Below are 27,685 nucleotides of genomic sequence, written 5' to 3'. Positions count from 1 at the left end.
GGATGTGTACATGATGGTAATTCAGTCCTCATTTAGTATTCACAGGAGTGCTCTTATTACTGTGGCACGGTTAGGAAGACTCAAAATACTGAAGGCACAGGATCCCTTGGTATGATTCAAGCTGAGCAATAAAAATATCCACATTCTGTAAATGGATGTAACTTCTTTAGACAAGAAATTTCTCCTATTCCCATGGCCCTCCTAAAGATATAATTTTTTGATTCCTAGATACAGGGTGAATATCCTTTTCAGAAAACTGATCTAGCAATCAGGGGTATGTACCCAGTCTGCATTCTGAAAAGCAAAGACTTCACCAGTCTCTTCCTCACTCTCAGTGTTTCTATTCTCTCCTTTTGTTTGGCTTTCACTATTGTCATCTTTTGCCACTCTATTTTAGATATAACTTTATTTCAGAAAACCTGCTGTTTAGTCTTTTTCAACTATTATACTTCAAGCCAGTCCTCTCCCTATTTCCCATGGCAGATAGTATTAAATAAAATATTCAATACTGTGATTTTCTCTTTTTTCCAACTAGCCTGATGAAATTTGCATTTTTTCACTCTAACAGAACCATGCCATTTCCCTTTTTTTTTACTTTGACAGATAACCAACCATTTTCAAGCTTGAAATGATATCCAGGAGTTTAACCAAAAAAAGCTTTGGGGAATTCTTGATTTTTACATTTGAAACAGAGAATTAGTTTTCAAAATCCCCTGACAAATGGAGAATTAATGTAATTATAATATCACTGGATATAAAATTTTAAAGATGAGTAACTGAGAAAAGAAAGGATTTTAAGTCAGACAATTGAAAATATTCTGATTTATGATTTTTGTTGTTAAAACCTACTTAATCCAACATCTAATAAACAATTTGGACAAAGGATCTATTTGTTTAAAAAAAATCAACACTCCTGTCCTTTCAATTAAAATGTCAGACCTCACAATAAATATCTGAGACCTTCAACAAGTCCTCCAGCAAGACATGTGATTTCTAAGGTAAAAGCAGTTTTCCTCTCCGCTCTCCTCCAGAAATAAACCAAAATAATCTTAGAAAAATCATGTAGGACTACTTTCTGTGTCTTTAAAAGTAAAAAAGAAGCCCATTTAAAAGCGTTTTGTCAATCATCTCTAAAAGAGTAGGTTGAATATTCTCTTATTATTCTTTGCAGTTTATTCTTATATGTGTAATTACTTAGTGCCAGAAAGCTCCTGTCTAAGTGGAGTAATAGAAGGTACACAAGGGGTTTCCACCTCACTTTCAAAAAGTTGTCCTGTGAAATATGTGAATATCAGTTCAAAGAAGGTTTTTATGTAAATGCAAAGAGCTGTCATTGTCACACTGTGGTATATGCTGCCTTCTCAATGAACATAAATACATAGCTAACAAAAAATAATATTAAATAAGATTTTAGAGAGAAAAGACATAGACACCCAAAGCCAAAGCAAAAGCAGAATAATGCCTTACCAGCCACCACAGGTCTCCCAGCCCTGAATGTCAGTACACAGCACAGTGTTGAAGGCTGCAAAATTTTAAGAGGCTGATGGATTTCTAATAATACTGGCATAGTCAGAGAGCATCTGTCAGCATTAATAAACAATTTGGGACAGATCCTCTAGGCATCCTCTGTACTTTGGTTTACTAGAAATCCCACCTGAGACATATCCAGGAGTGTACACTGAACCTGAACATTTGTAAAGGTGGTCCCATACTTTGAGCAAACCTTGTTCCCTTTAACAGACCTATTTCTTTGTACTTACAAGGTCAGACAGACAGATACTCCCAATTCTCCTTCGTAATGTTTTCATTGATGTAGATGCTTTGATTATGCCCACTCCACTGTAAGGTAAATAAAGCTGGTCACTTCACATGACAGCTTTTTTCTGCACCTAGTGGGTCTTGCTGCTCTTCTCTGAATCATGTTAATTTTAACTGGTTTTGCAATGGACAGACTGGGACTCTGCAGAGTAGGTAAGGAGCAGTGCAAGTAAAGGTCTCCTACAGCTTGTGTTTGAGTCTATGTACTTGTTTCATATACATCCTAACACTGCTTTTTTTTTTTTAGCACATATGCATCAGTGGAGATCTTCATAAACCTACTCACAGCAACGCACAGATCTCCCAGCTGATGAGCTGGATCCTGAATTGCTCCTCAAAACTGTACTAAATGTGCTCAGTTTTTCTCTTCCAATATGCAGTGCTTTGAATTTCATATGCCACTTTAGAAGTTACCAGCTTTTTCACTCAAAGTTTATTTTGGTCATTTTCTTTTTAAATCTCCGAAAGAAGGGAAAAAAAAATCCATTTCATCTGCAAGTACAGATGATGACTCTGGTTTCCTTCCAGGCTTACATCACAAAATTCCATTTATTTGTGATTTATTAAATGGAAGTTAGAGCAATCAGGCATCGGTTATGCAGATGGGGTAGATTAGTTTTCTTTTAAACTAATTCAGATCAAAATTTTTGGTCCTGGCAGGCCAAATTGTACAAGAGATAGGAGAAGGAAAGAACTATATGCCTTGTCTGTTAGAAACAGGACCCTCGTATTGTGACTTGGCTGTGATGATGATGGTGACAGCCAAGGCTAGTAGTAGAGAAACAGATAATATGGAAGGGAGAAGATTCATATTTTTGGTGAAAGAAGCTTAATTTTCAAACATGCAGAATTGCACGACCATTCATTTCAGCAAATCATTTTGCTCACATGTAAATTTTCTTGTAGCTCAGGAGTTTTTAATTCTCAGGCCTTTTCTACCATCTGTAACTCAATCTCTATTTTTTAAAGAAATTGCAGACATCTGTTTAAATACCCATCTCTTCCGTCACATGGAATTTTGGATTCAAAAATCTAAGCTCGAAAATAATACTGAAGTTGGATTACATTTCCAAGCAACCACGGACTGGCATTTTAAATGCTGCCTTTTTAATTAGCCATTCCGCTATACTGGCTGTACTGGGCTCTGTGGTGTATGAACAATATCTGGCGTGGGTGCGGGTCGGCGAGCTGGACGAGGGGGTCATGCTGCCACAGGGGCTGGGGCGATAGGGAAGAGGGGAGGTGGAGAAGAGCCCCCTGGCTCAGTGCAGCCGGCTCTCCTGCAGCAGGAAGAGGGTCTGGCCTCCAAAGGGGGCTGCAGTGCCAAGGGACCCTTGCTGAGCCTGGGACTCTGCTGTGGTCCTGCATCATGTGTAAAACTGATCCTGCCCGTAAGACCAGAACCAGTTCAACTGGCATAAGTAAAACTGAATTCTGCTGCCCCACACCTGACTGTCTGCAGCAGTGGGTACAATTTCGGAGTGTAATCAGGGACATTTGGGGATCGGGGATGGGTATGGCAGAAAGAAAGGGATGGCAGAGCCGTGGGTGCCAGGGAAGGGGATGAGGAGATTTGGGATATTCCTAGGGGCTGTAGTGAGACATGTGTTTTCTTCTTTTCGAAGCCTGTCCTCCTCCAAGACACCCTGTCTCTCCCTCACCCTTCTCCCAGGGCCCTGGATGTGCCAGCAGGCAGGTCTCCATCCCCCAGCTCCCTCCCTGAAGGGTCACTCCCCACTGCATCCCCATCCTCACTGTCCCAAAAAACCACTATTCCCATATAAAACAGTACAGAGGAAGAGAGGCTGGGGCCAGACCTTTCAGAGCATTTCAGTTCTCCAGAACTGCTTACCTTGGATGTTTGTAGGAATTCATACTTCAGACTGGCCCAAAATATCCCGATCTGTGTTTCTTGAGAACTTATTCATCGGTGGACTTTGCCCCTTAATCAGGTCCTTGCTTGCCTTACTGGAAAAGGAAGACATTTCCCTGGGTACACTGGAGGTCTGATTCATTTACATGAATGCCCAATGGCTTGATAAAGGCTTATATGTTTCATTGTGGGCAGAGGTATCTGGATCCCTCACCTGGGTGAATTTTTCAAAGGACTGAGCAGTACAGACAGAGGGCCAGTGGGAATGAAGCCTCATGGGATTTCAAGCCTATTTACAAAACCTGGTGGTTGAAGTATAGTGGTGAGCACTCTAAGCTTTCACTAAATCTCATAAGGACATGAGTGGCACCACAGCACACGATTTTTCACCTCCAGTTGTGGAAAATATCTTGAGTTCAGAGAAGTCAGACCTGGCTCAGAGATATGAAATTGGAAGTACCCAGCTATGGGTTCCATTTGTGAAGGAAACTATTTGTCACCACAGAGCTATATTTTGCACCATACTCTGAAAAAAGTGTTAAGTTTTTCACCCTGCAGACTGTTCTATGGAAAGCAATTAAGATGCATCTAAGAAGTAGGCTAATATTTTTATGCTTCCAAAATGCATTAGGAAAAAACCAAATAACCCTACCACTTTCAAATAATGTTAAAGACCTTAACTTACACCAGTCCTTATGTCTAGGTCCTGCTAAACTACAGTAATTAATCAATAATGAAAGTGAAGCCAGAAGGCCACAAATCATACAGAATTTGTTCTCTTTTTACTACACTAATAATTAAAATCTGGAAAAGTGAAAAACAGTTATTTGACAAAAGAACAACGAAAATACATCTCCCTCAAATGAAGATGCCAGGAATACTTTGACAGGAAATGCATTTTAAAAGACTCTATTGTGTGGCAAGTTGGGCTGCATGTGTTTCCTAGATAAAATTAGCTCACAGGGAGCTTCAACATTCTTAATTTTACCTAATATAACTTTGTTCTGCAACAATACTTGGACAACAAAATACATAAACACTACCAATCAGTTAAACAAACACAATCAGATTTTTTCAGCTCCATATTTCACTTCTCAGAAAGTATTTACTGTCAACACTCTTAAATCCAATCTTGTGTAATTCTAGTTAACAGAAGTTATAAAAGTGCTCATATCTAATGGTAAACACAGATTCTACTTTTCTGGGGAAATTTCATAGTCCTTGGGGGGTGTATAAAATCCATATGTTTTGAAAATTCGGGAAAATTTTTAGTCACTTGTAAATATTTAAAAAAAAACATTTTACAGACATGTTTGCAGCTCCAGCACCTGGAGGAGCACTCTCTTAGATCCAGAATGCTCACCTGGGTTTTGAAGAAGTACTGAAAGGATGGCAGGCAGCAGCAGCCATGCATTAATATAGTATTAAGTTTTTCAGCCAGAGTTCAGTTGGGGCTTTGGAGCCAGGGGAGGGATCACAGTGCACTTCCATGGGAGATGACAACACACGTGCAGTTACAGAATTCAGTTTAACTCCATGGGACTTGGTGGAAGGTGGAGCAGAACAGTTACAACTTTCAGAAAAGCTTTGGGCTATGTTTTGTTTAAATTAATCTTTAGCCAATAGAGAAATATTAATATACACATATCAAAACCTTTTCTACATAGTTGAGAAAATGAAGTCAACACCATAAAGTATGGATGACACATATCCTCTATTTTTCATTTACTGTTCATTTGCAGAAGAGCACGTGATTTATGTTGTGAATGTACCAACATTTTTCTAAGTTTAATTTGATAGTATTCCTGGAGGAATAGGCTAATCTTCATCCATACCTGCCGTTAATAATATTTATTACTGTTCTTCTGCTCCTCAGTTGCTGACTGAATATTCTATATATGTCTGTCTGGTGAGTACATTTTTCCCAAAATAGTCCATGACCACTCTTTCCTACATTTGCACGAGAGATGTACTATTATTATATTCACACGCAAGAAGTTAGGAGATCCTGCAAAAATGTTTTTCAGTGATATCACTTGTCCAACTTGTAAATTGATTTACAATTTGAAATGTGACATCATAAGTGGCATGTGACAAGGCCTAAGCAGGAAACATTTTGTAGTCTCTTAGAAATCTAGAGGGAGTTGCTCTCTTTTAGATCCTCTGTTTGTTTACCCAGAAGAATTAACATTTGGTCGAAGAGAATAACCTGCCGCTATTGTTACTCAGTATTCAACTTTCTTCCAATATTTAAAGCTGAATTATTGTTGGTTTTAAGAACACGGCTTTTCAGATACAATTCCACACCACTAGCTGCATTGGGAAAAGAACAGGAGCCAGCCCTGAAAGCGTAACAAAGCATGTTTTGAATGCACAGGACATGCAAAGCCACAAATGCCAGCCAACCAACACCACATGTTTAAAGCCGCATTCAACAAACTGGAATTTCCTCATGCACAATAATGCCTGTTGTGATAAGTAACTAGACTCTTGAAGAAACAGCCTTTAAAATGCATTTTCCTCTCCAGCTACAGGAATTCTCACTACACAGACACCTTCAACAAGGTAATGCTTTGCATTTTCATTTGTTTTCATGTGCAGGTATCTCAAAACAATAATATCCACACAGAAGCCAGCCCTGGCCCCCATAATGCCAATGGAAAAAAAACATTCTTTTGACTTCACTGGGATCATGATGCGGTCATAATTGATTAATCCTCATTCCATTCCTGTGAGACAAGTGAGGGATATATAGAGATCACTTCACACACCACTGCAGCATGGTTGTTTCTGGAAAATATCAGCTGTTCCAAAACGGAGAGAAGCCCAGCACACTGTTTGTAACAGGATGCAATGGCCAACACTATCTCCATCTGGAACAATACAGGAAATGCTGATAGCCAGAATGGCATCACTGAAAATAGATTTTGGCCAGCACACAGGGATTAAGAGCCTTACTTTTCAAAAGGTGTGCTGGGACCTTTAATAACCATAAATAGTCAGGACTCTGTATTTGTGCCTCACTGGAAAGATGGCAGCACTCGCAGTACGGTGTTTCCTCATACCATGCTGACACATTGCTTCATTGCTGGAACATCGGCAGCTTTCAACAGGACTGACGTGATTTCCGAGTCAAACCGAGAGCCACAGCAAAGTCCTGACCCCGCTGAAGACAAAATCACAACAGTACTTGGAACCAGTGGAACAAGGATTTCTCTCCCTGGAAATAGTCTGTGAGATCTGGCAGCAACATTTCTCATCAGATAGCAACCATGAGATCTTTGATATCTTATGTAACTGCCATCCTTAAATAAAACGTATATCTAGTTCATCATTCTTTCCCCTGATTTAATTAGAATCTTGCTTAGTTTTTCAGGTTGGCGAATTCTTATCTTGCAATATGCTGCAGATGCTACTGCTTGGAGATTAACGTTTGCTTTTTAATTAAAGTTTTCACTCAGAAAGTTTGTGATACCCCCACACCAGCATTTAAGACCAAGAAAATAACTGTGTATTATTCTTAAAATAAGCAGCCATAGCATAATATGAAACAATCACATTTAATGTATCACCAAAAATTACCGTGTGGTTTTCATTTATGTGTGAGATTTTCTGAGCTTGTTTTTAATGAGCCTTCATCAGAATGTTTCCAAGATAACATCTCTATATTTTTTTAAGTTTAGACTGTTGTGTAGTCAGCATGTTCTTCTGCACTGGTTCCCAACCAACATTAGAAAGCAGTGTTCAGCTGAGCACTAGCATGCTAAGCAGCTGGTTGCTACCACAGCATGGCTTCTGCAGGTGGTGCAGGGATGGGAAAGAAACAGCCACAACTCAAGAAAGCGGTGAAGAGAGACCTGAAACTGGGAGGGTGAGCAGGGCCATGGGAACAGTGGTCCCAGCAAAGAAAACTGCTGCAGGAGTCCAGAGCAAAGATGGAGAAGTTACGGCAGTGTGGGGCAGGCAAGGATGCTGTGCCTTGACATCCGAGGCAGAGGGGTCGAGGAGGGCAGGAGGGGGCGCAGAGGGGTGGCAGCCACATCATAATCCCCTGAAAGATCAGGAACCCTTGTCTGCTGGAAAGAATGATCTCCAGTCCTAGTTTAGTAACAGGAGGGAGAGTTATTACTGCTAGGAGTAGTGGTGACCTAGACCCCCAGGCAAGGACCAGCCCCAGCACAGCACAAACATAGAATGAAGAGATAGTCTCTGCCCACAGAGTTGCCAGATTTTGTGTAGGGCAAGGAGCAACATAGAGATGCCCAAGGGAGTGCACGGCAGTAGCGAGGCAATGTCAGAACAAGGAGGAGATTGCTTAGTCCAGCTTTGCAAAACCCTGCAGGCTTCTCTGCAGCTCAGCTAATTCACTTATACCTTATTTCGCTTTAGCACAGTGTGGTCTCAATACAGACTGGTATCTCTGGAAAATTCTGGTTTACAATTTTAAAAAAAATTACTTTAGATTAAGAAGACACTCCAAACTTGAAGTAGTACAAAGCTGGCCTATACTTCAGCCCTTTCTTTCTCTAATGGCCCTTAAGAGGAACTGCAGAGAACATTCAAGAACTCTCCTTACGTGCAAAGAGAAGAGAAAGAAGGGAGATAAATTCCTGTACTAACTAACAGCTTCTTGGTAAAGCCATCTGGGGAGAGCCATGTTTAGTATCTATCAGAGGGAGCATTACTTAGACCAGTTCCACTGACCTGAGCCTTGAGAGGGTACAAAACACTGAAATACTGTTGTGTTTCACTGCCTTTAGCAGAACTCGAACATGTGCTTAAACATCTGCTGTGGCTTTCACACAGAAGCGGGAGGACGGGCATGAGCAGGGCCTCATTGCACATCTATCTGCAGGGCTGGCGGCAAGGGCAAATTTCAAACCTGGACCTCAGAGAGGACACAGGAGTCCCACACAAGAAGCCTCAGGGATTGCCCTGAGGCTCCAGTACCTGGGGAACATCACCATCTGGAGAAGGGAGACTCCAGGAGTAAAACGGGAGACCTAGGTATCCTCTTTAGACGTTGAATATTTGACTTTGTATCCAAGGCAACTGATTGGTGTGCAACATGCAAACTGCATAAACTATCCAACCCTGGAGGAACACTAGACGTTTTCTAAAAAGGCATAACAACTTCCTTCTGCTAGATCCTAGGTTTTGCAGGGATCTGAGTTTCTGATTCAAACATAACAGAAATTGTTACCAGATGTGCATGTCTGGGCCCTGAATGCACTGACAGGCCTTAATTGCCACGACCAGTCCCCGTGGGGCCTCCTCCACACCCCTGCCGCAGGCACAGGGGCTCAAGTAAGCTCAGCCCTGGGCCCTTGGTCGTGGCTGTGCTGGGCTTCAGATCCAGCTGTGCTGCGGCTGTGCTGTGCCCTGTTGATCTGGGCAGTGACCCATGGAATGAATTTCTGACTTGCCTTGGACTTGTCTCGTCCCCATGAGATTGTCTGGCCCTCTGAGCTCTTGGCTGCTGTCCTTGGCCAGCCCTGCTCGGGGACTGTGGGACGGGCCCCCTACCCTGCCAGCCGTGCTGTTGGCTCCCCGTCCCTCCCTGCTCCCGACAGCAAAGAGGAAATTCTCTAAATTCCCTTTCTAAACTCAGCTAGGCACTACTAATTTGTATCTAACTTACAAGTTGGTGTTTCCATACCACAGCAGATTTGAATGTTTTAGACTGGATACGGGCATGAGAAATGAGCCCAAACTAAAATTAAATAGCAAACTATAAAAGAAGATTGAATATGAATAAAATCTAGTCCTAGAAACTTCTGCAAGTGCCTCCTTTATGTTTTGCAACTATCTTAACAATAGGCAATCCATGGTAGCACTGATTCATACATCCCCACTTGCAGGATTATTCGACATCTAAAAAGCGTCTGAGTTGGAGTTTAGACAGCCTGACAATTATGATGAGTTTGATATGGTAGTGTTTGGCTACTCCATTTTCTGACTTTCAGGCAATTCCACAGAAGTACGCTTTAAGTATCTGAGTATTCCTCCCACTTTTTTTTCTTCTTTTTTTTTTTTTTTTTTTTTTCCATTTGTACAGTACCTACATCTGGGAAAGAACATAACCTGTGCACCAGATGTGCTATGTAAAAACTTCTGCCTGCCCTTCAGCCACAGCATGCGTGCCTCCACGGGGTCTAACCCACCTCCACCCCAAATGAGGAACATATGGAGCACCATGAATGGCAGAAACAAGACTTCACTTTGAACTACATTCCTCCTATCAAAGGGCCCTCTGTCTTGCCTTCTTCTCCATTCCTCTGGGTAATCATGAGAAAAGAACTGAACATTTGGAAAAGCCTCCTGGGGACAAATTCATTTCTAGTGTAACTCTGCTGAAGTTAATGGTGTTGCACCAAGGATTAAAATGGCACCATAATATTAAAAAACAGAGACAGCGTACTACTCTGTAATTACTGTCTAAGAGAGCAAAAATAATAAAAATGATTCATTCTTATAGACCCCAAAGGGCACAGCTGGCTTAGTCAGTTTAAAAGGTGAAAATAAAAGAAGGCAGCTAGAATGTAGTGATTTTTAATTTGTATATATGTATATACATATGCATAAATGACAGTCAGATAACACCACCTCTGCACTAATTTTAAGAACAATACACTAGAAATATAATTTAATGTGACTGGAAGTTTTAAAAGACTGATAACAGAAATAGCTCTTAGGAAAATTAAAGGCCTTCTTTCATACTGGCATAAATTAGGAACAAATTCCTTCTAATCAAGCGTTACACTGTTGTAAGCTTAATGCAAAGGAACTGGGCCCCACAGCACCAAAACCGATATTCTGTAACACAATCAAGCACCAGGAATTGCATTTTCCCCTTTTTAAAAAAGGACAATGTTATTTTTTTAGGCAGTTAACATTTAAAGGTCATTGTTATGGGAAGGAAACATTTCTTGTATTAAGTTTAGTGAAGTTGGTAGAAACACGCAGTCTGTTCCTTTATGGACTTCACTTTACAATACCATATGGAGGTGTGTGAAAGACACTCTGAAGCTCGGCAATATTGTACAATATAACGGCAAAGGCAAGGCAGAGATGACAGAATAACTGCATGGGCTTCAGAGGCATTTGTCAGTAACAGCTGTTATAGCTCTGTCTTTCTTGTTATTTAAGTGAGCTTCATCTAGGCAATAATCACTTCCAGCCAAAGGAATAATACCCCATGATGAGAACTTATCTTCTGAGCACAGGAGGTCCTAGAGAAAGAGCACACCTCCGAGTGTCTCTGCAGACTGGCTAAAGAGTATCTTGGCTTACCTATCTCTCAGTGCAATGAATGATCTAGCAAATAATTTGCGGTCATCACTTACTCAGATGTCCCCTGGTGATCTTACAGGCTCTTCTGCCCACAGAAACACAGCTTTCCTTTAGTGTGTAATCAATAACAAGGCTGCCACGCATGCCCTTTGTACCTGCCCTTAGCCAGAACACAAAGTCTTGCTCTCTCTAGCAGTGCCAGACATCACCATTTCCTAGAATAAGTTATCTGGGGAAATCGGGTTTCGTTGCACAAACAAACCAGGCATTCAGTTACACTGTAACTGAGACACTGAAAAAAGAATGGGGGGAGAGGGAAATTGGTTGACAGGAAATCACTGAGCAGATTCAGCAAGCTAAGAAAAAAAAAATCAGAGTTTTGAAGACAAACAAATTTCACTAAAATATTATCTGATATATTGTTATTAAAGAAACCCAGCAGGATCCATAACAATCTATGGATGTTTCTCTGCTTATTCGTTTATAGACAACTATTCCCTTGATCAGACAGGCCCCAATTACCAGGGATGTTAGTTCCTTAGTTGATTTCTCAAGGTAGATATTAACTTTGAAGTAAAAGGATCCCTCCTGTTTAAAGATATAGAAATGCACAAAAAATGTAGTTCTCCTTTTCCCCTACTACCAAGATACATGCTGACTTTTCATTAAAAATGCCACAGCTGTCAACCTCTACTGAGATAAAGCAACGAACCTAGTCATAAAGAAACAGAAGATTGCAAAAAATAAAAGATTTTAAACAAACAAAACTTGAATAATGTTTTCCTTTTGCTTCTTGGTACAGGCTGGTTATTCTGTACAGCAGATTTACTTCTTTTCCCAAGAAGTGTCCATAATAACAAGGGCTAGAAATTAATTTTCAAAAGAAAATTGAGTATAATGAAAACACATGAGTCCAGAAGCTGGGGATTTATGTAAAACACCAAATACAGTGTCTTGTGACAGAACAGTAAGAGTTATCAATATTAAATAATTATAAAAAGAACTGTCATTTTTCCATTGTTTCAAGGCAAACAAGACTTTGCTAGTTTTAGTGTATCTTTGTTCAGTCAGGAAGATCCATTCTACAAAAGCTCCACTAATTTCCGATAGGCTAAAAGGAACAACTCCTGGTTTAAAATTTAGAAGATAAGACTTAATCTAACAGTATGTTATTTAACATAATGAAATCCACAGAAAAAAAGCAAACCCTTTGAAGCTTTATCACACTACAGTAGACTTCAGAGATGCTGATTACAAGATTGTGTTCACACAAAAACAACACATTAATTACCCGGAGAGCCTTGAAGTGAGCAGAAAGATTGCAAGCGTGGATTATCAAGTCATCAGTCTTGACAACACTTGGAGCTAGACCTTTTAAGTACTTGGGCACTTACTATGTAGGTATGTGCTATGTGAGGCATTTAGTGGGTGTTGAAAGTCCTACTCGGTGACAATATTAATTTTTGAGTGCCTTTACTCCTTTAAAAATCACCTGTACTTTGGGTTTTTTTACATGCAGTTTGAACTTCAGTATAACATCTGTGAGAAACCTTAGGATATTGCTACCCAGATCATGATCTCCTTCTTAATGTTATAACCCATAGCAGGCATAAAGACATGTCAGGAACAAAGATCCAAAGCACAAGCATCACGTATAAATATATATGATATGTATATAATTATGTGCCACTCTGATTTAGTCATTCCCTACAAGTGTTTTTTCTATGCAGAATATGCCGATGAGAGCACCTTAGCAAAACTGTAATTTGTGAAGTACACTGCTCATGGCATTTACAAGGGGTCCATGCCTTAAACATAACTTATATATATATATGCGCTTAGATTATGTACGTGCTTGAATGTATGGATGACTTCAGTCTATAATTATAAGTTTAATATTAAATTAAGTTTGATCTTTTAATGAAAAATGTCACTCATGAAACAGCAGACTAGATCCCTTTTATTAAGGATCATCTCATTAACTTTATGCATGAAATCCTCTGTAGACACACCTGAAACTGCAATATCCAGTGGTCAAAATGAAGCACGTCTGGGGAAGAAATAGAATCCTACTTACTTCTGCCCATTTTAAAAGGGCAGTCAGTAGAACAGGGATTATATGGGGAAAACTCAAGCTAAAATATATAATTTTTCAGCCAAAATGACAATTTGTTTGGCTTAGAACTAGTATCCAGGATAAGATATTTGCATTAGGCTGTTTGAATTGAGGTCATCATTTCTATTCTGCAAGTGACAATACACTCCTGCTATAGGTCACGCAGGGGAGCAGACAGTAATTACTGCTGTATATATCAAACATAGGGCACTTGTTCCGGTCTAATATTTTCTGAGAATTGGATGCCACTATCGCTGTTGCTGGGGTATTTTGTTTCAAGTGATGTACTCAATTAACAGTCTCTATGTTTTGCTAGTGCCTGTGAGGGGTAGAGTCTCTAGCAGAGCTTATAAAAAAACATTGCTTTTTGAAAGGGTCCTACAAAAAAATCTATTTCTTATACACAGCGCAAGAGACCATTTCCAAATCATTGGTTTAGGAGTTGTGGAAAACAGTCAGCAATGTAAAGATGTCAGCATTGTGGAAACAAGGCAAATAAGGAAACAGGGACACCAACACCATTTCTGCTACAGGAAGGTCTTGATACCACCAGTCGTTCAGAGTAGAGAGCCAACACCACATCCCCATACTGCAAATCCTTTGGAGACTGAGCTGTTAATAACTGCTGTGGCACTTCATAAATTAGTTAACAACACCCAGGGTGGCAGGAGTACAGGAGGTGAGGTACAGTTCCCTGCCTCTAGCTATTTACATGCACAGGACCTTGTTTAGGAAAAGTTTTGACACTCATGCATAACTTCACGTGTATTAAAGGTGACAGGACTAATCACTAGCTACAGCGCCAGGTGGGAGCGTAAATATGTTGCTGAAGCAGACTCCAAACCAGAATTACTTTGGTTTACACGGAATTATTTAGCTGCCAAAAAGGCTTCATGTCATCTTACTTCCCTCACACAGCAGTCAACGCATCCTCTAAGCTTTTTATGCCTGAAAGACATTGAAATCGCATTATTAATAGCCACAGGGCTACGGCTGGAGGCGCCATGTTCACTTTACCCTTTTCAGTTGCACCTTCCTGTTCAAATCCAAATATTTCAGGTATCACCTCCTTAAAACCTGCGTAGGAGCCAAGGAAAGCTCCCCACATATCTCCATACTATTTACGTCAACGTGCTTTGTGCCAAAACCGAATTCGGGGGAATCAATCCTTCCACCCCTACGGGATTCCCGCCGCCGGGGCGGCGCCGCCTCAGGCCAGCGTCCCCTCAACCACCCCCGGGGCTCCCTGAGGGGACGGCGGCCTGAGGCGGCGCCGCCCCGGCGGCGGGGGGAAGCGGCGGGGCCCGGCCCGGAAGAGGAGGGCTTTCCGCGGCGGCTCGGCGGTGGCTGGCGGCACAGGGTGAGGGGGGCTGCGGAGGCGGGGGGCAGCTGCCGGGGAGGAGGGTGGCGGGAGGCCGAGACCCGCTGCTCCTCTCAGCTCGTCCCGCGGCGGGCTCCGGCTGGAGCCGCCAGAGCTGCGGCGGGGACCGCATCGCCCTGAGGGGAACAGGGCCTCGGCCCGGCCCGCCGTGAGGGGAACAGGGCCCTGCCGTGAGCCCTCCTGAGGGGAGTGAGCCCCGTCCGGGCAGTGTTTGGCCTTAGGCAGAGGAAGGTGACGGGTCTCCCCTGTTACCGGCCCCCGCAGGATGAATACCGATATTGAAGTTATTAATCGCGAGGAGAGCCGCTCCCAGTGCTCTTTGGAGAAGAGTAGTGGTATGCGGTGGGTCCCCGGGGCAGTTACACCCTACCACCCCCCACCCCCCACATTGAGACTGCCCCCGAGAAGCGAGGTTCCTTGGAGATAGCTTATAGTAAAAACTAACGAGGTTGGCTCATTGCAAAAAAGGAGGATGAAGTCACCAGACATCCTGCCGTAGTAATTCCTACACCTGATTCAGAAAGATTTACGCAGTGTCATTAGGTGAAAGGGGGAAGGCTGCAGATGGTCTCTGGAGATCACCAAACACTGAACTTTCTGAAACTCACGAAAGGGGAGTTCAGTCTACAGAAAGAGTACTGTGCTGGATTCCCCATAAACATCCGCTTACCCTAGTCTCAAGCTGCTTATGGGTACAGTGGGGAGAAGAATTGGGCTTGGTCATTGAGGGTGTATATTTTAGTTCTCAGGGTCCAGAAGAAGCCTGTTTCCTTCCTTACCTCCATTTTGCAAGGTGAATTTGGTCCTGCCTGCAATTCTTCAGGAGTCAACAGAAGAGCTTAATCTGGAAGCCTAGAGGCAGAGGCCTTTAATGCTCTAAATTACCCAGGGCTTGTTAAAACAGTAGGTGTAGAGCCTTTCTCAGCATCTGCTATTAGGGCCAGACTTCTACTGATGGGTAGTACTAGATAGCACCAACGTCTGAAGGGCAAATGCATATATAGCCAGGTAAATAAGGAAACTAAGGCCTTAAACACAGGTCCCATCAGACAGGCATATTATGAGATAATTTAACTTCCTCTTAGGGGCTGTCCTTTCCTTGACTGAAGTTATTAACACGTAAGTTACTGTGGATAAATCTGATTATTTTGCTTTGCTGGCTATCTGTATCTGTAGGCTTTGTATGATGTTCTACCTTAGCAAACTTTTCAAGTTGATTGTAGTAATGTTTTTCGTGTCAGAAATGGATTGGGAGTAGATTGGGAGTGCATTCTGAAGAAATACTTTTTTACTATTACTAACCCTCAAAAATGTCCCGTATCTTTCTACCACACCTCATCTAATCTAGGTCTATCAATGTTGATTCAAAGATGATGCTGTGTAATGGCTGACTATATTGGGTATTAACATGAGTCGAATTTCTCCTGTGTGGATGGAGTCCCTTAGAACTACTTCCAGTGTTTAGACAGATCGGTGTCTGCATATCCAGCAGAGATGTCCAAAGACTGCACGTGGCATTGGAATTGCTTTCCATCAGAGATAAGCTATTCAGGAGAGTTATTTACAGTCTTAGATCATCAAGACTTAAGAGTCAATCATCTATGCTGTCTGACCAAAACTTAACTGCTGTGTTAAACTGAGCGTAACTTTTCATTGTCTTTCATTTGTCCTAAGTGGATTTTGGTAGCTATTACAATAAGAGACTTCATGCTAAAGCTGCTTTTATTGTGTTCATGTTCAAAGTTTTCAGAATGACTTCCTTGGTTGACATGCCCCTGAATTATGAAAAGATGTTTGCTCATCGATTCACATCAGATGACGAAGAATACCAAGAATATCTGAAACGCCCTGCAGATCCCCCTCCTATAGTTGAAGAATGGAGAAACAGATCTGGTGGCAACCAGAGAAACAGAGATCGGTACTGATTTCTTCTTTTTTTTAAATCTTGGTAGTTTCACAAATATATACTTAAATGATCATTTATTTTAGAAGAAAGATAGGAATTTGTTCTGTTAACGGAAGTATCTTCTTGTTACTTCATGGATAACTAAGTTTAAGAAATAGTCTTCTCTGAGAAGTAATGAGGTATTACATTTTCTCTGTATTGATAGTCAAAAGTTTTTGCATTGTTTATAAAAGTATTAATTTGGTTTTTAATAAGGAATAAGCTGGAACCACCAAACCCATTGCCCTGGGGTTTGGTACTACTCAGCCAGGAACATTTTTCCAGAGAGGAAAGATGAGAGTTCTGCAAAACTAAGCAGCCCATCATCTGTTGGATAATAACCGGCAGGAAAATGTGCAAAGGAACAGGCTAATAGTGTGATTATCGGTTGCTAGCTGTCCAGAAAAATGTTTAACTTGTAACCTAAATATTTGCTGTACTTTCTTAGATTAGCCAGTATTTCTTTTATCTAGTAGAAATGACTGTAAAATCCATCATCCAATCTGTCTAGTAAGTGCAGTGTTACCTGTCTACTGCCACATATTTTGAATTATTTCTTCAGGATGTAATTGCAGCTTTTTACTGAATTCTGGACAGTAACACCTGATTTTTGTGTGACTGAAAAACAATGATTACAGCATGTAGTATGTTTGGTAATACTAATATCAGCTTTTAATATAAAGTAGCTAAACTCCAGTCCAACTAACAATTGAGAAGACTTGTTAGCTAAATATCTAAATAGGATTTGTGCTTTATCTGAAGAAATGAAGGACAACATTGTAACTTTTTCTTGCCCTAGAAGCTTGTCATTAAGTTAAACACAGAATCAGTTTCTAGAGATTAAAAAAAAAGAAGGTGATTGTTTAAGGAGATGTTCTTACAAAACTGTGGTTCTCTGAACTAATGAACTCTTATGTGTACGCTGGTCACAAAGTGAACCTCAGGTAAATGTTGTTTGTCTACACTGTATCACTGAGATATCTAAAGAAAATGACTGAGGCAGCTGAAGTGTTGATAGGAATCAAGTTACAGCTGAAAAGACAAAATTTAGACTGAACAGTGGCTAAATACCACTGATAAGATACACTCTTTTGCGTATGGGAATCTTCGAGAGACCACAAAGCAGTGGTAGTATGTATTTTAGAGAATATGCAAATTCCAGGACTCTGTGCTGTTAGGAAGCCAAATTGTACTTAAGGCTGCTTTGCCACAGCTTTCAGCCATGAAGCTGTTAGATTGAACCTGGCTTTCATACAGCTATGGATGTATCTTCTGGTTGGTTTTTAGATACATGGTCTGTTTGAGTCTATTCAAAGTTCCAGCAGTTCAGCTAATGCCTGTGAATGCTTTGTGTTAGGAAACTGTCCTTCCATCGCTTAGCAATTAGTGTGTTGGGTAGTAGTAAGAAATTAATAAATGATCTCAGATGACTGTAGATATGTTTTCATCAGTTTGTCATAAAAACAGATAAGTAATTGAGTGTATAAACAGTTACCTGATAGTTTTCATGAAAATGTACATTTTAAGAGTTCATTATCATTCATGTTTTTAAAGTCACAATTTGTGTGAATCTTTGACATTTCTTTTCATTGCAGGTTTCAAGATGGTAGATATTTTAGAGGGGACAGATACAACTGGCAAGGTGACTATAGATCTAATCAGAGGCCAGAAAGAAGTTGGGGTAATAACTACCAGCAACACAGACAAGGACAATCTTACTCCTCCCACTACGGACAATATGGCTACAACTCCTACAACCCAGGGCCTCGTTACCACCCCTACTGATGATGCTTGTGGTTTGACAGTCCAGTAATGCTATGTAACAAATTCAGTTAGGCTTCAGTTTCCTTATTTTTCCACAGTTTTACAGATAACTGAAGAATCAGCATTGCAGCTCATTGTTGTTTATCTGTAGTATGAACTGAAAAAGGGAATACCTTTTATGAATAATAAAAGCATATTATAGGGAGTTTGTTTAGGGTCTGTAGATCTTAGATTAAATTTGAGTCTCATTCCTTTGTCTGAATACATACTAGTACGCTTTTCTTTCATCACTGTGATTTCTCTCTGTTACATTTTAGAAGAGACAACAGGTCAGGGGAAAATCGCTGTGGTCTGTGTGCAGCCTGTAGCAGTGGCACCTTGCCTTAAGACAGTTCTTTTTGAAAGCGGCATGCTGTGTCTCTCTGGAGAGAGTTTCTTACTTTGGCTTTTGATAGTGAGAAAATCAGTTTGGTTTGAATTTCAGATGCCTTAAAACTGCAAAGAGAGATGCTATTACAGAAATATTTTATGGGGTCAGCATAATGTCTGTTGACTTAATGGCTTCAATTTATTTGCAGCATTCCTGTTAAAACATGGTCTAAAAGTTGGAATAAAAATGAAGTAGTTTAAATATGTATCTTGTAGTAGTTCAGTGATACAAGTTTTACCTGAGAAGTGGTATCAGACACAGAATAATTTGTGCCACCTTAAAATATATTTAGTATGTGCATAACAGATTTTGGAATTCCCATTTCAGTAAAGCTGTAAAATTTTGATGATAGTTGTAATTAGTTTGTATTAAATACTTTGTGCATGTTGTAGAAGAAAGGAACCATAATCAGTACTGTTCTGTATTTTTTTTGCATGAGAAAATAGCATAAGCAGTACAGAGTGTTACTCAGTTCTTAGAATTTAAGTTCTGTGGGGTTTTTTAAGTATTCACACAATAAAATTATAGTTCATGTGTAAGGATGTTTCTGAATATTTTTGAAACATTCAGAGTTGCACCAGTGTCATTGAGGCTGAGAGCCACCCAAGCAGCAGCACTACCGGGTAAGTGGTGATACTGGACAGCTGTTGGTTTAAGTTTGAAGAATGGCCTACTCCGCTACAACAAGAGGATGAGACACATTGTGATTAAGTAGAAGTCTGGAGTGTTAATCTGCTACCTTACATTCTACTATAATAGGGTCAGAGTTCTCTATTTCACCACTTACGTGATAAGCTAATTTGTACAGGAGGGCAGTGCGTTTCTGTGCGCTTGGCATTTTCTTCAGCTGTTGTGCAGAAACACGGAACCATCCGTGCTGGCTGTTGTAAAAGTCATGACATTATGGGATAAAGAGAGCAAATTAGTGCATCTTGATTTAAAAACAAAGAATAAATATAGAAGTCAAAAGCACAGTCTCCCAGCTCATAAGATGCTTTTAAGAGCTGAAGAGTATGTTTACTGTTGATGTTAGAAACACACTGCATGTAGCTTTTACAGTCTGTGATACAAAAGCCATGACACAAGCATCTCCACCTACTTAAGTATTTCTGTCTTCTGCTTTTCATATAATCTTGTTGACTCTCATACAGTTTTTAATAATCCTACTCCCTGAAGTATTTGCCTTGAATTCTGTTGTTTGACCTTAGAAATCTTCTAGCGAGAGGTTTGTTTTTCCTTAAGGACTTCCACTGGATGAAACACAGCCTTTTTAACCCTCTAACATGGCAGAGCTGTGACACTGGGGGATATAAGATCATGCAAAGTTCTTACCGGTGCGCTGTGGAGAGCCTGCAAGTTGGTGTGGTGGAATTCCCTCTTGATGCAGAATGACATGCCAAGTGCCAGATATCCCAGCCTCCCACCTCCAAGAAGGGAGCGTGTCTCTTTCTGCGAAGAGCCCGACACTGCCAGCTATGCCACGGAAGTCAGGCAGTGTCAGGATGTTCTGCTTCCTTACCATCTGGAGTAGCATCTCAGGTTGAAATAAAACCTGGCAAAAGGAACAGATTCTGTCTCATCTGTTGCTTTTCTTCAAACCCAATAACTATTTTATTTTTAGTGTCTTTCAGCTAGTGAATAAAAGAATGTACAACATTGTGACCAAACTAGAAGCAGCTAGATTAGGATGGCTTAAGGGGAAGTTATGATTTAGAATTACACATTTCATGATCTCATCTCTCTTTTTCTGAGTTTCTCAACTGTGAGACCAGGAGAGACACAGGCCAGTGCAGCTTCCCAGTTTCTGTCTTTACATTCTTGACTCCATCTGCCTCACCCTTAGAGCTCTCAATCCAACTTTAAGGACCTGTATGATTTACAAAACTTTTCCTTGGAGCAATTATGGCAAGAATCTAATTTTTTTGGGGGGAATACATTTCTAAATAAATGCATGCCTTGCACTGGACAGAAAGATAAGTAGAATTCAAAATATGTTACTTGCAGCAGTTTCCACTTAAATGAATTATTATTTATGATAATGTCCAGTTTACTGTTTCTGTCAAGCTAAATAAAACCAGTAAGTATTGCCTGCAATTACCATTTGTGCATTACAGCGTGTTACAGATGACAAAACTGAAGCTCGGTAACATCAACATGTGCAACTTCAAACTACAGAAATTGTTTGCTTTTACTGTGCTGGAGATTGCAGGGTAAACATTGAAATTCAGTGTCTGGAATCTGACTTTAAGAGATCTCTTCCATCTGACATTTGCTCAGACATCATTATTATCATGAATAAAACAAAAGAAAGGTAAGTCAGTCTTATGTATTAAAAAATGGCTGTCACATCACCAAGAGTTTGAACACTCCAGAAGATCTGGAAACAGCTCTTGCAGCAGTTCTAAACCCGTTCCTGAACACACACAGCAATTTTGTATGGACTTGTTAATTGATACTGAAGAATTATCACGCCAAATTACAGATGCTGTGGCAAACAACTAAGAAAACTCAGTAGTTTTTATACAATTTCTTAACTAGCGTTTTAAAAAACACTTGAATCGCAGCTAAGCCACTAGATACTTGAAGGCAAAAGAAAGTGCATGGTCAAAAATAATCTTAGAGTGATTTGTGAGATAAAATTTTACAAGTGCTCACTACTATTCAACCTCTATTTTATCCTTGCTCTGCAGCTGGGGATAGAAATGTGCAGATGTGCTTTGAAGGGTTAGTTAGAAGCCGAACTACTTTCAAGAGGCTCTTTAGTAGCCGTTTCAGACAGGGAAGACAAGTGTCATTTCTGATATACATATCATCAACATTCAACTTCTGGAACAAGAGAGATATTTAATCTACTGTTTAAATATATTTGAATATTTTGCAACAGTTATATATTTGAATATATTTGAACTTGTACTATTAATTTGCTAATAAATATTCTGCTTAACCAAGAAATGTGTTCACATTTGTTTCTTGTACTTCTTATACTCAGATGTTGAAAGAAAAATTCTTTTTGTATCAAATTTAAGCTAATGTTTTGCTTGCCACCACCCCTGTTCCTTAGTGGGGGGGGAAAAAAAAAAAATCTCCGAATTACACAACTCCAGTCACACCTTCTCTAACTGTGACACACAAGAGGATGTAGGAACATGAGGCAAGAAGGCAGGGAAAACAGGATGGCTCCTTACAGCAGCTACTGACCACCTCAGGAGCAATTTAACGAAACCACACCTCCCTTGCCCTTCATTTGCCAATCAGGAAAAATTACTATAATCTGTCCCCTTGTCCCTGCATGTTAGAAGAGAGCTGTATAACCCTGCTTAAATTATGTACAGTACTGATACCCTAATGACCAGAAGCTAAGCAAGATTATAGGGCAGACCAGGTTTCCCTGAAAGTACCTAGGAAATAGGCAGCCTGATTCGAGACACATGGAGGTAAATCCTAGAGATCAAAACAGAGCCCAGTGGCTCCAGCACTGCCAGGAGAGTAGATGGCAACTGTACTATGGTGGTGCACAATGATCTTGCCTCTCAAGAGGATTATTTTTCTATTAGGCCCCGCAGGCTGGAATTCATTCTTGCATTTACCACGGCCTATATTTTTCTTCAGTAAAGCATGGACTGCACTTAGTGGTTGTCGGTCCTCCTTTGCTTATACGAAACAGTGATGCCACCCTTCTGTACAGGTCACCCCAACTAAGTACTCTGTCCTGTTAAAATACAAATTTTAACAAGAGATGGTGAAAGTTGGTAATAACTACGTTTTACTCTAAGTAATAACACATAACAGGATCATCATCCCCAATAATTACCTTTTGTGTTATTCATGACTAACAGGAATACAAAGGAATGTTGCCTTTTTCCTAACACAGAAATGCTTTCTTTTCAAATAATACTTGAGCAGCTGGATGACTTTTTTCCACAAGTATGAGCTGTCTTCTTTTTTCTTTTTTTTTATATTGTGTAATTCAAACTCTGCTTCACTAATGAAAGATGTATCAGTAACAAGTATCAAAGTTACTCCTGCTCACTGTTTGAAGAAAAAAACTTTATCTATTCAAAAGATGAGTTAAAGTTTAGAAAACAACTTAGTTATTTGTTATAGAACTACAAAAATAAACCAAGGCTCAACCTCATCCATGAGAAAAAAAAAATAAACTTCAAGGATTCAAGCAGAATCTTCAAACTGAAACATGTTAAATGTTAAAGGAATGATTAAGACACATAAGTTTTTTCAAAGCTCTTGTTCAGTATGAGGAAAGACAATTTGGTATTTATATACCCACATAAATTAAATACTTAAGATTATAACATGTACTGCTGAGATAAAGGTTAAGAACTGCAAACATACTGTAATAAGTTTCACATAGATTTTGGCCACCATGTTCCAAGTTTAGCCTGGTCAGAGCTGATCAGAAAGTGGATGCTCTTTGTCCAAAGTCATGTCTGAAGTTTGTTTCGGAAGAAATGCTTGAAATGATACATTTTCTACTGAAAATGTGCTCAAGAAAAAGAAATTAACAGTAATAATTGCCAAGTGCAACCAGCCCCAAATGATTACATAGTCTCTTACAAAATAAAATTATTTTTTCCATAGCAAAGGCCTGGCTTCCTTCTGGAGTCATCAAGTCATCTTGATTTATGAATGCCACTGAGACCTAAAATAAAGTACATTTAAGAATACTGCTTCAGTGGCTTTAATGGTATAAGCATTTAAATACAGCATACAAAAGCTCTGGAGTTTAGATCAGTTTGGTGCAAGAGCTCTGTGTGGACACATGTTCTTCTCATATCAAGCTCCCATTACTCATAAGCCACATGCTTGAAATGCCCACTCTGAAGTGAGCTGATGGAGCATCAAGCTTGGGGTACACATACCCTCCTCTAAACCCCAGGTACAGCTAAACAGCTGTAAGAATGTAAAGGAGCTTTACTTTAAATTGTTAATATGGGCAAATCCTATTTCTCCAAGCCTGCAGGTCAGAAGATACTTCCATCAGCAGAATTACGTTTTTTGTTGTTCTAAGAGTGGGAGGGTACGTTGTACAGTCCAGGCAATGATGGGAAGGAGCACAGCTCAGCTAAAGGAACAATTGTTCCATGGCCATTTCCTCACGTATGCTGAACCCTGCAGGGGAAAATAAGTTTTAAGATTTGATTATTGGTTATCAAGTGACTTTACCACCACAGCACTGGCGGGGGTGTGTGTGTGAAGATAAATTCCTTCCTCCTCCACAGACACTAGGGACCTCCCCAGCACAAAACAAGCTGGCAGAATATGACCCAGGAATCTGGAAGCAGTTAAGCAGCTGGCTCATTACACTGGCGGAGTTTAAGTCCTTAAGTAAGATGGAGAGATCCAAGGGACGATAAACAAATAGCTATTGATTGCATATCCTGCAGTCTGGGTAAATCCAATTGAAGAACCTCTTTAGACCTCACCAGCAGGATTTTAGGTTTTAGAGACAAAATGGATTTAGTGCTAGGTAATAAAAGATCAGCCTAGTCTTACTTCCCTCCATATCTGCATTAGACATATTCTTCCTACTGGCCTAAAAATGTTTTTTAAATTTGATACTGTTTTTACTGTCTCCTTCCTATCACTACCCAGGCACTGCACTATTTATTTCAGCTATATCTGTTTTACTACTTCCTCATATTCTTGAATGCTTCTGAAGACAAGACCTTTTAAAACATCTTTAAAATTCTAAAAAGAAAACTTTGCCACAGTGCCAGTCATTCTACCTGAACTAAAAAGAAAGTTAAAAGGATGTTTTCAAAGACAGAACCAGACCTGTGTGTTAATACCCAGCTCAGCTACAGACCCCTTTCAATGCTTTTGTGTCTCAGCTTCCATCTGCCCTGTTTCCCTCTTCTGTGCTCTGTATTTCAGCTACAAGTCCTCCCAGGCAGGGGCTACTCCATTTAAAACATAGGTATGGTGTAAAACAATCTCAGCTGGGGTCCATATATCCTAACACAATGCATTAGAAACATTCTGGTGAGCAAATTAATATTTGCTGATTTTTAAATATTTTTTTTAACTAAAACCAAACACATTATAGATACTATGAAGGCAGTGACTTGATTTAAATACTGCCTTTATGTCACTCCATAGTTATATAGTATAGTATTTAGAGGCTGGGATTCTATGGCCTAGCAAGCTCTCCAAGCTAGACCTGCACTAAACAATAAGTGATTCTAATCCTATGGGTGTAGTAGAAAAGCCCTTCAAAAACCTAAGTAGCGTAAAGACAGCCTCATCATAGCTAAGAGCTATGGGTAGTCCAATTTGATGGTTAACACTGAATTAAAGAGAGGTGAATTAAAAATGAGGGGGCAATCTATGCAAACTAGATTCCACACCAATACAACTTCTGATGGTTACTGTATTGAATGTACTACTCATTTATATTTAATTGATTTTAAAAACATTCATGCACACACCATACAATCATGGCAAGAGTGATTAAAATTCCAGCCTTATATATTACAGTGTTTGCCTTTTTGAAAATCAAGTAGATGCAAAAATTTTAATGCAAACTACTAGAATTACATAGTTAAGCACCTGAGTTTAAAACCATTAAAGTTCTTCTTTGCACCTACAGGAAAAGAAGAGGAAAGAAAATACAGTGGGGTAAGGGGAAGAGTGGATGAGTCAGCTATGATGAAAGAGGGAATGTACTGGTGCAGGAAAAGGAAAGAGAAGATGACAGAGCAGCCATTGCAACAAATGTGCCTTATCAGAAGTAAAAAGTCTTCCAGAAGAGTCTATTGAAAGGTCAGAGTGTCCTTAGAAGCCAAGAAGACAAAATCATCCGACTGAAGGTAAAATACAAATCTGTTTAAAACCATTTGTGATTGATAAGAACTGGAAGACAAAGATGGCATCACAGTCCCTTGGCAGGAAAACTCCTCCAGATGGCATCTATTTCTCATTAATGCTCTGGGGGAGGATCCTAGACATCCCAGCAGGTCCCGTCGTGACTTTGGATTCAAAGCTGTCCACAAACTCAGCTGCTCTCTGGCTCAACTCCACTTTTGCTGCACATGCATATGGCACGCAGCAGTGCTACAGGACATCGGTTGATGAATGACTTAACTCTTAGTTTCTGCCTCTTTAGATCACACCTCCTGTACTATGTTTTAAAAGGCCGAAACCTGTCTGTAACTGTGCCACCCAAGACATGGCTCAGAAAACCTTCTCAGGCTCTTCATGTTTTCTGTTACTAGTATAGAAGCTTTAAGGATTGCTAGAAAACATTAAGAATTGTAACACAAAAAAAGAAAGGAAATCTTAACAAGTGAATGTCAGCTCATTTTTGGTTATTCACGCCTCCCAAAGTGCGCATCAAGACGATGAAAATGTCAACCTTGAGTTAAGACCGTATCAAATATGCGCATCTTGGTTTCACTTGGCAAAATCTGAGCAGGGCTTTAAAATAAGTCTCTGAGTGGAAAAAAATCTTTATTCCCTGTCCATCACCAGTCTTTCACTCCTATTTGTTGTGATGCCACCATACCATCATCCCATCCCTCCATACACAGAACATTTGTAGGTGGGTTTGGGGGGTTTTGCCCAAGCTAATTTTAGATTGAGAGACAGATTTTCTACAGTTCCCTCTGGAAGCTATTCTTTGAACCTCCTGGAGCTCATTGCCAATTCCTTCTTTCTTAACAATGGCTTAAGTATGGGACCTCCTCTACACTGCTTTTCATTTGCTATGGATTTGTTACTCTGGGACAGCTTCACTGTGGAATAGTGTGTGGCAGTGACCTTATAGTATTTTTGTCCACACCACTGGGGATAAAAGCAGCCTAGTCAAAAATCCCAGCTGAGTTCGGGAGAGCCCAGGATCCTTACAGCACCTACAGAAATCTCTACCGAGCTCCCCTACTATTGCTTGCAAGAGAGATGAGTTTAATATGGCAAATCTCATAGTTAACTACACAAGAGTGCCTCAGTTTCATCAGCTGAGAAGAGGTGATTTAACAAAAGAAAATGACTGTAGGTAATAAAAAGTCATTGACTCTCACTAGGATTTGTCTGGGTTAACACAGACAGGGGTGGAGAACACTAGACCTGAAAACAAGCAAAGGGTCTAAAGAGTAGAATTTATTTGAATTCCTATGGATTAAGCTGCTACATGGATCACATTCTTTTCTGTGAGCATAACAGATATAAATATATAGGAACAGTCAGTCCACTGCAGCATGCTGAGAACCTAAACAAATGTTATAACGCATGAAGGATCGTGTGCGTATAACATCTGCATCGCAGCTGGGGTGGGGAAGTGCCACGCTGGGTCTGCGCTCTTTCCAAGGCTGACGATGCCCTGCTTGTCCCTGGGACACTGCCGGCCTGCAGGCAAAACTGGAGAGCGCACAATTTGGTAACAGGGCTGATTATCTGCCGGCAGATGATAAACTGCAGGTTCTCATGCAGCAACAGCAAGGCCTTCTATTTTAACTAGCAAAACACTGTAGCAGAATCACTGGTCTGTAGTTATGGTTATATTTAATTCAATAAATTGTTTACTTTGTGTCCACATCTTACTCCGTTTCCAAGTCAAATTAACACATCACTTCAAGTTAAGATAAGCAATGCGTCCTGAATACTGATACAGGCCAGAATGTGATTATACTAAAATCAGTTTATAAATCCTCTTCATCGGCCCTTTGCCAGGAAACTTCACTAGACACAAGAGGAAGTAAAGGAATAAACCAAAATCAAACATAGTATGCTTAAGGAACAATTAAAATGAGTATTTTAATTCATCTTTGTAACCTTCTAAGAGCTTTCAAATTTATATGGCTTTAAATGATAATGATTTTGACAAAAAACATTTCTTCCTCTGTGAAAAGTATTAGCAGGAAATTGAAAGGTTGAAGGAAAATGAAATTGCATTTTTTACGTTTGTTATGAGCCTTCTCTAACTGCAGTGGGCAAGGTATTTATCATGCGTAGCCTGTCCTTCTCTTTGAATGCTCTCTTCCAATTTGGACTGGAAGCACTGTGTGTTAAAGGATCATTAACCAAAGCCATGTACATCATCTCTCCCTCAC

At 40.2% G+C, this 27,685-nt stretch overlaps 2 protein-coding genes across 13 annotated transcripts in view; one reads left to right on the top strand and one right to left on the bottom strand.

Annotated features, from left to right (window-relative positions):
• Positions 1–440: 440 nt before the first annotated feature.
• Positions 441–27,685, bottom strand: part of C12H15orf40 (chromosome 12 C15orf40 homolog) — a 40,559-nt gene continuing 13,314 nt past the window's right edge. For 3 of the 10 annotated variants that reach the window (XM_074837647.1, XM_074837649.1, XM_074837650.1), the window contains 2 exons: positions 19,953–20,172; positions 19,268–19,501 (listed from right to left, as the gene is read on the bottom strand). In XM_074837647.1, the coding sequence (XP_074693748.1) occupies positions 19,464–19,501; positions 19,953–20,172 (258 nt within the window). In that variant the 3' untranslated portion in view covers positions 19,268–19,463. The other 7 variants (XR_012624890.1, XR_012624889.1, XR_012624888.1 and 4 more) reach the window with 7 other exon arrangements.
• RAMAC (RNA guanine-7 methyltransferase activating subunit) lies at positions 14,348–19,159 on the top strand. Of its 3 annotated transcripts, none has more exons than XM_074837657.1 (3): positions 14,348–14,460; positions 16,225–16,399; positions 18,022–19,159. In XM_074837657.1, the coding sequence occupies exons 2-3, from the start codon at positions 16,233–16,235 to the stop codon at positions 18,209–18,211; spliced, it is 357 nt and encodes a 118-aa protein (XP_074693758.1). In that variant the 5' UTR covers positions 14,348–14,460; positions 16,225–16,232; the 3' UTR covers positions 18,212–19,159. The 3 variants fall into 3 exon arrangements, with proteins under 3 accessions (XP_074693758.1, XP_074693759.1, XP_074693757.1); XM_074837658.1 differs by lacking the exon at positions 14,348–14,460 and adding an exon at positions 14,541–15,600; XM_074837656.1 differs by lacking the exon at positions 14,348–14,460 and having other exon boundaries at positions 16,215–16,399.

This window comes from Strix aluco, chromosome 12 (genome assembly GCF_031877795.1).
Source record: "Strix aluco isolate bStrAlu1 chromosome 12, bStrAlu1.hap1, whole genome shotgun sequence".
In the NCBI taxonomy this organism is placed as follows: domain Eukaryota; kingdom Metazoa; phylum Chordata; class Aves; order Strigiformes; family Strigidae; genus Strix; species Strix aluco.
The sequence above is the reverse complement of the archived record's forward strand: the minus strand, read 5'-3'. Positions and strand labels throughout refer to the sequence as shown.

Coding starts and splice junctions, on each gene's coding strand:
- RAMAC (XM_074837656.1), top strand. CDS start 16,215: ATGTTCAAAGTTTTCAGAATGACTTCCTTGGTTGACATGCCCCTGAAT. Junction 16,400..18,021: donor AACCAGAGAAACAGAGATCG/GTACTGATTTCT, acceptor TTTTCATTGCAG/GTTTCAAGATGGTAGATATT.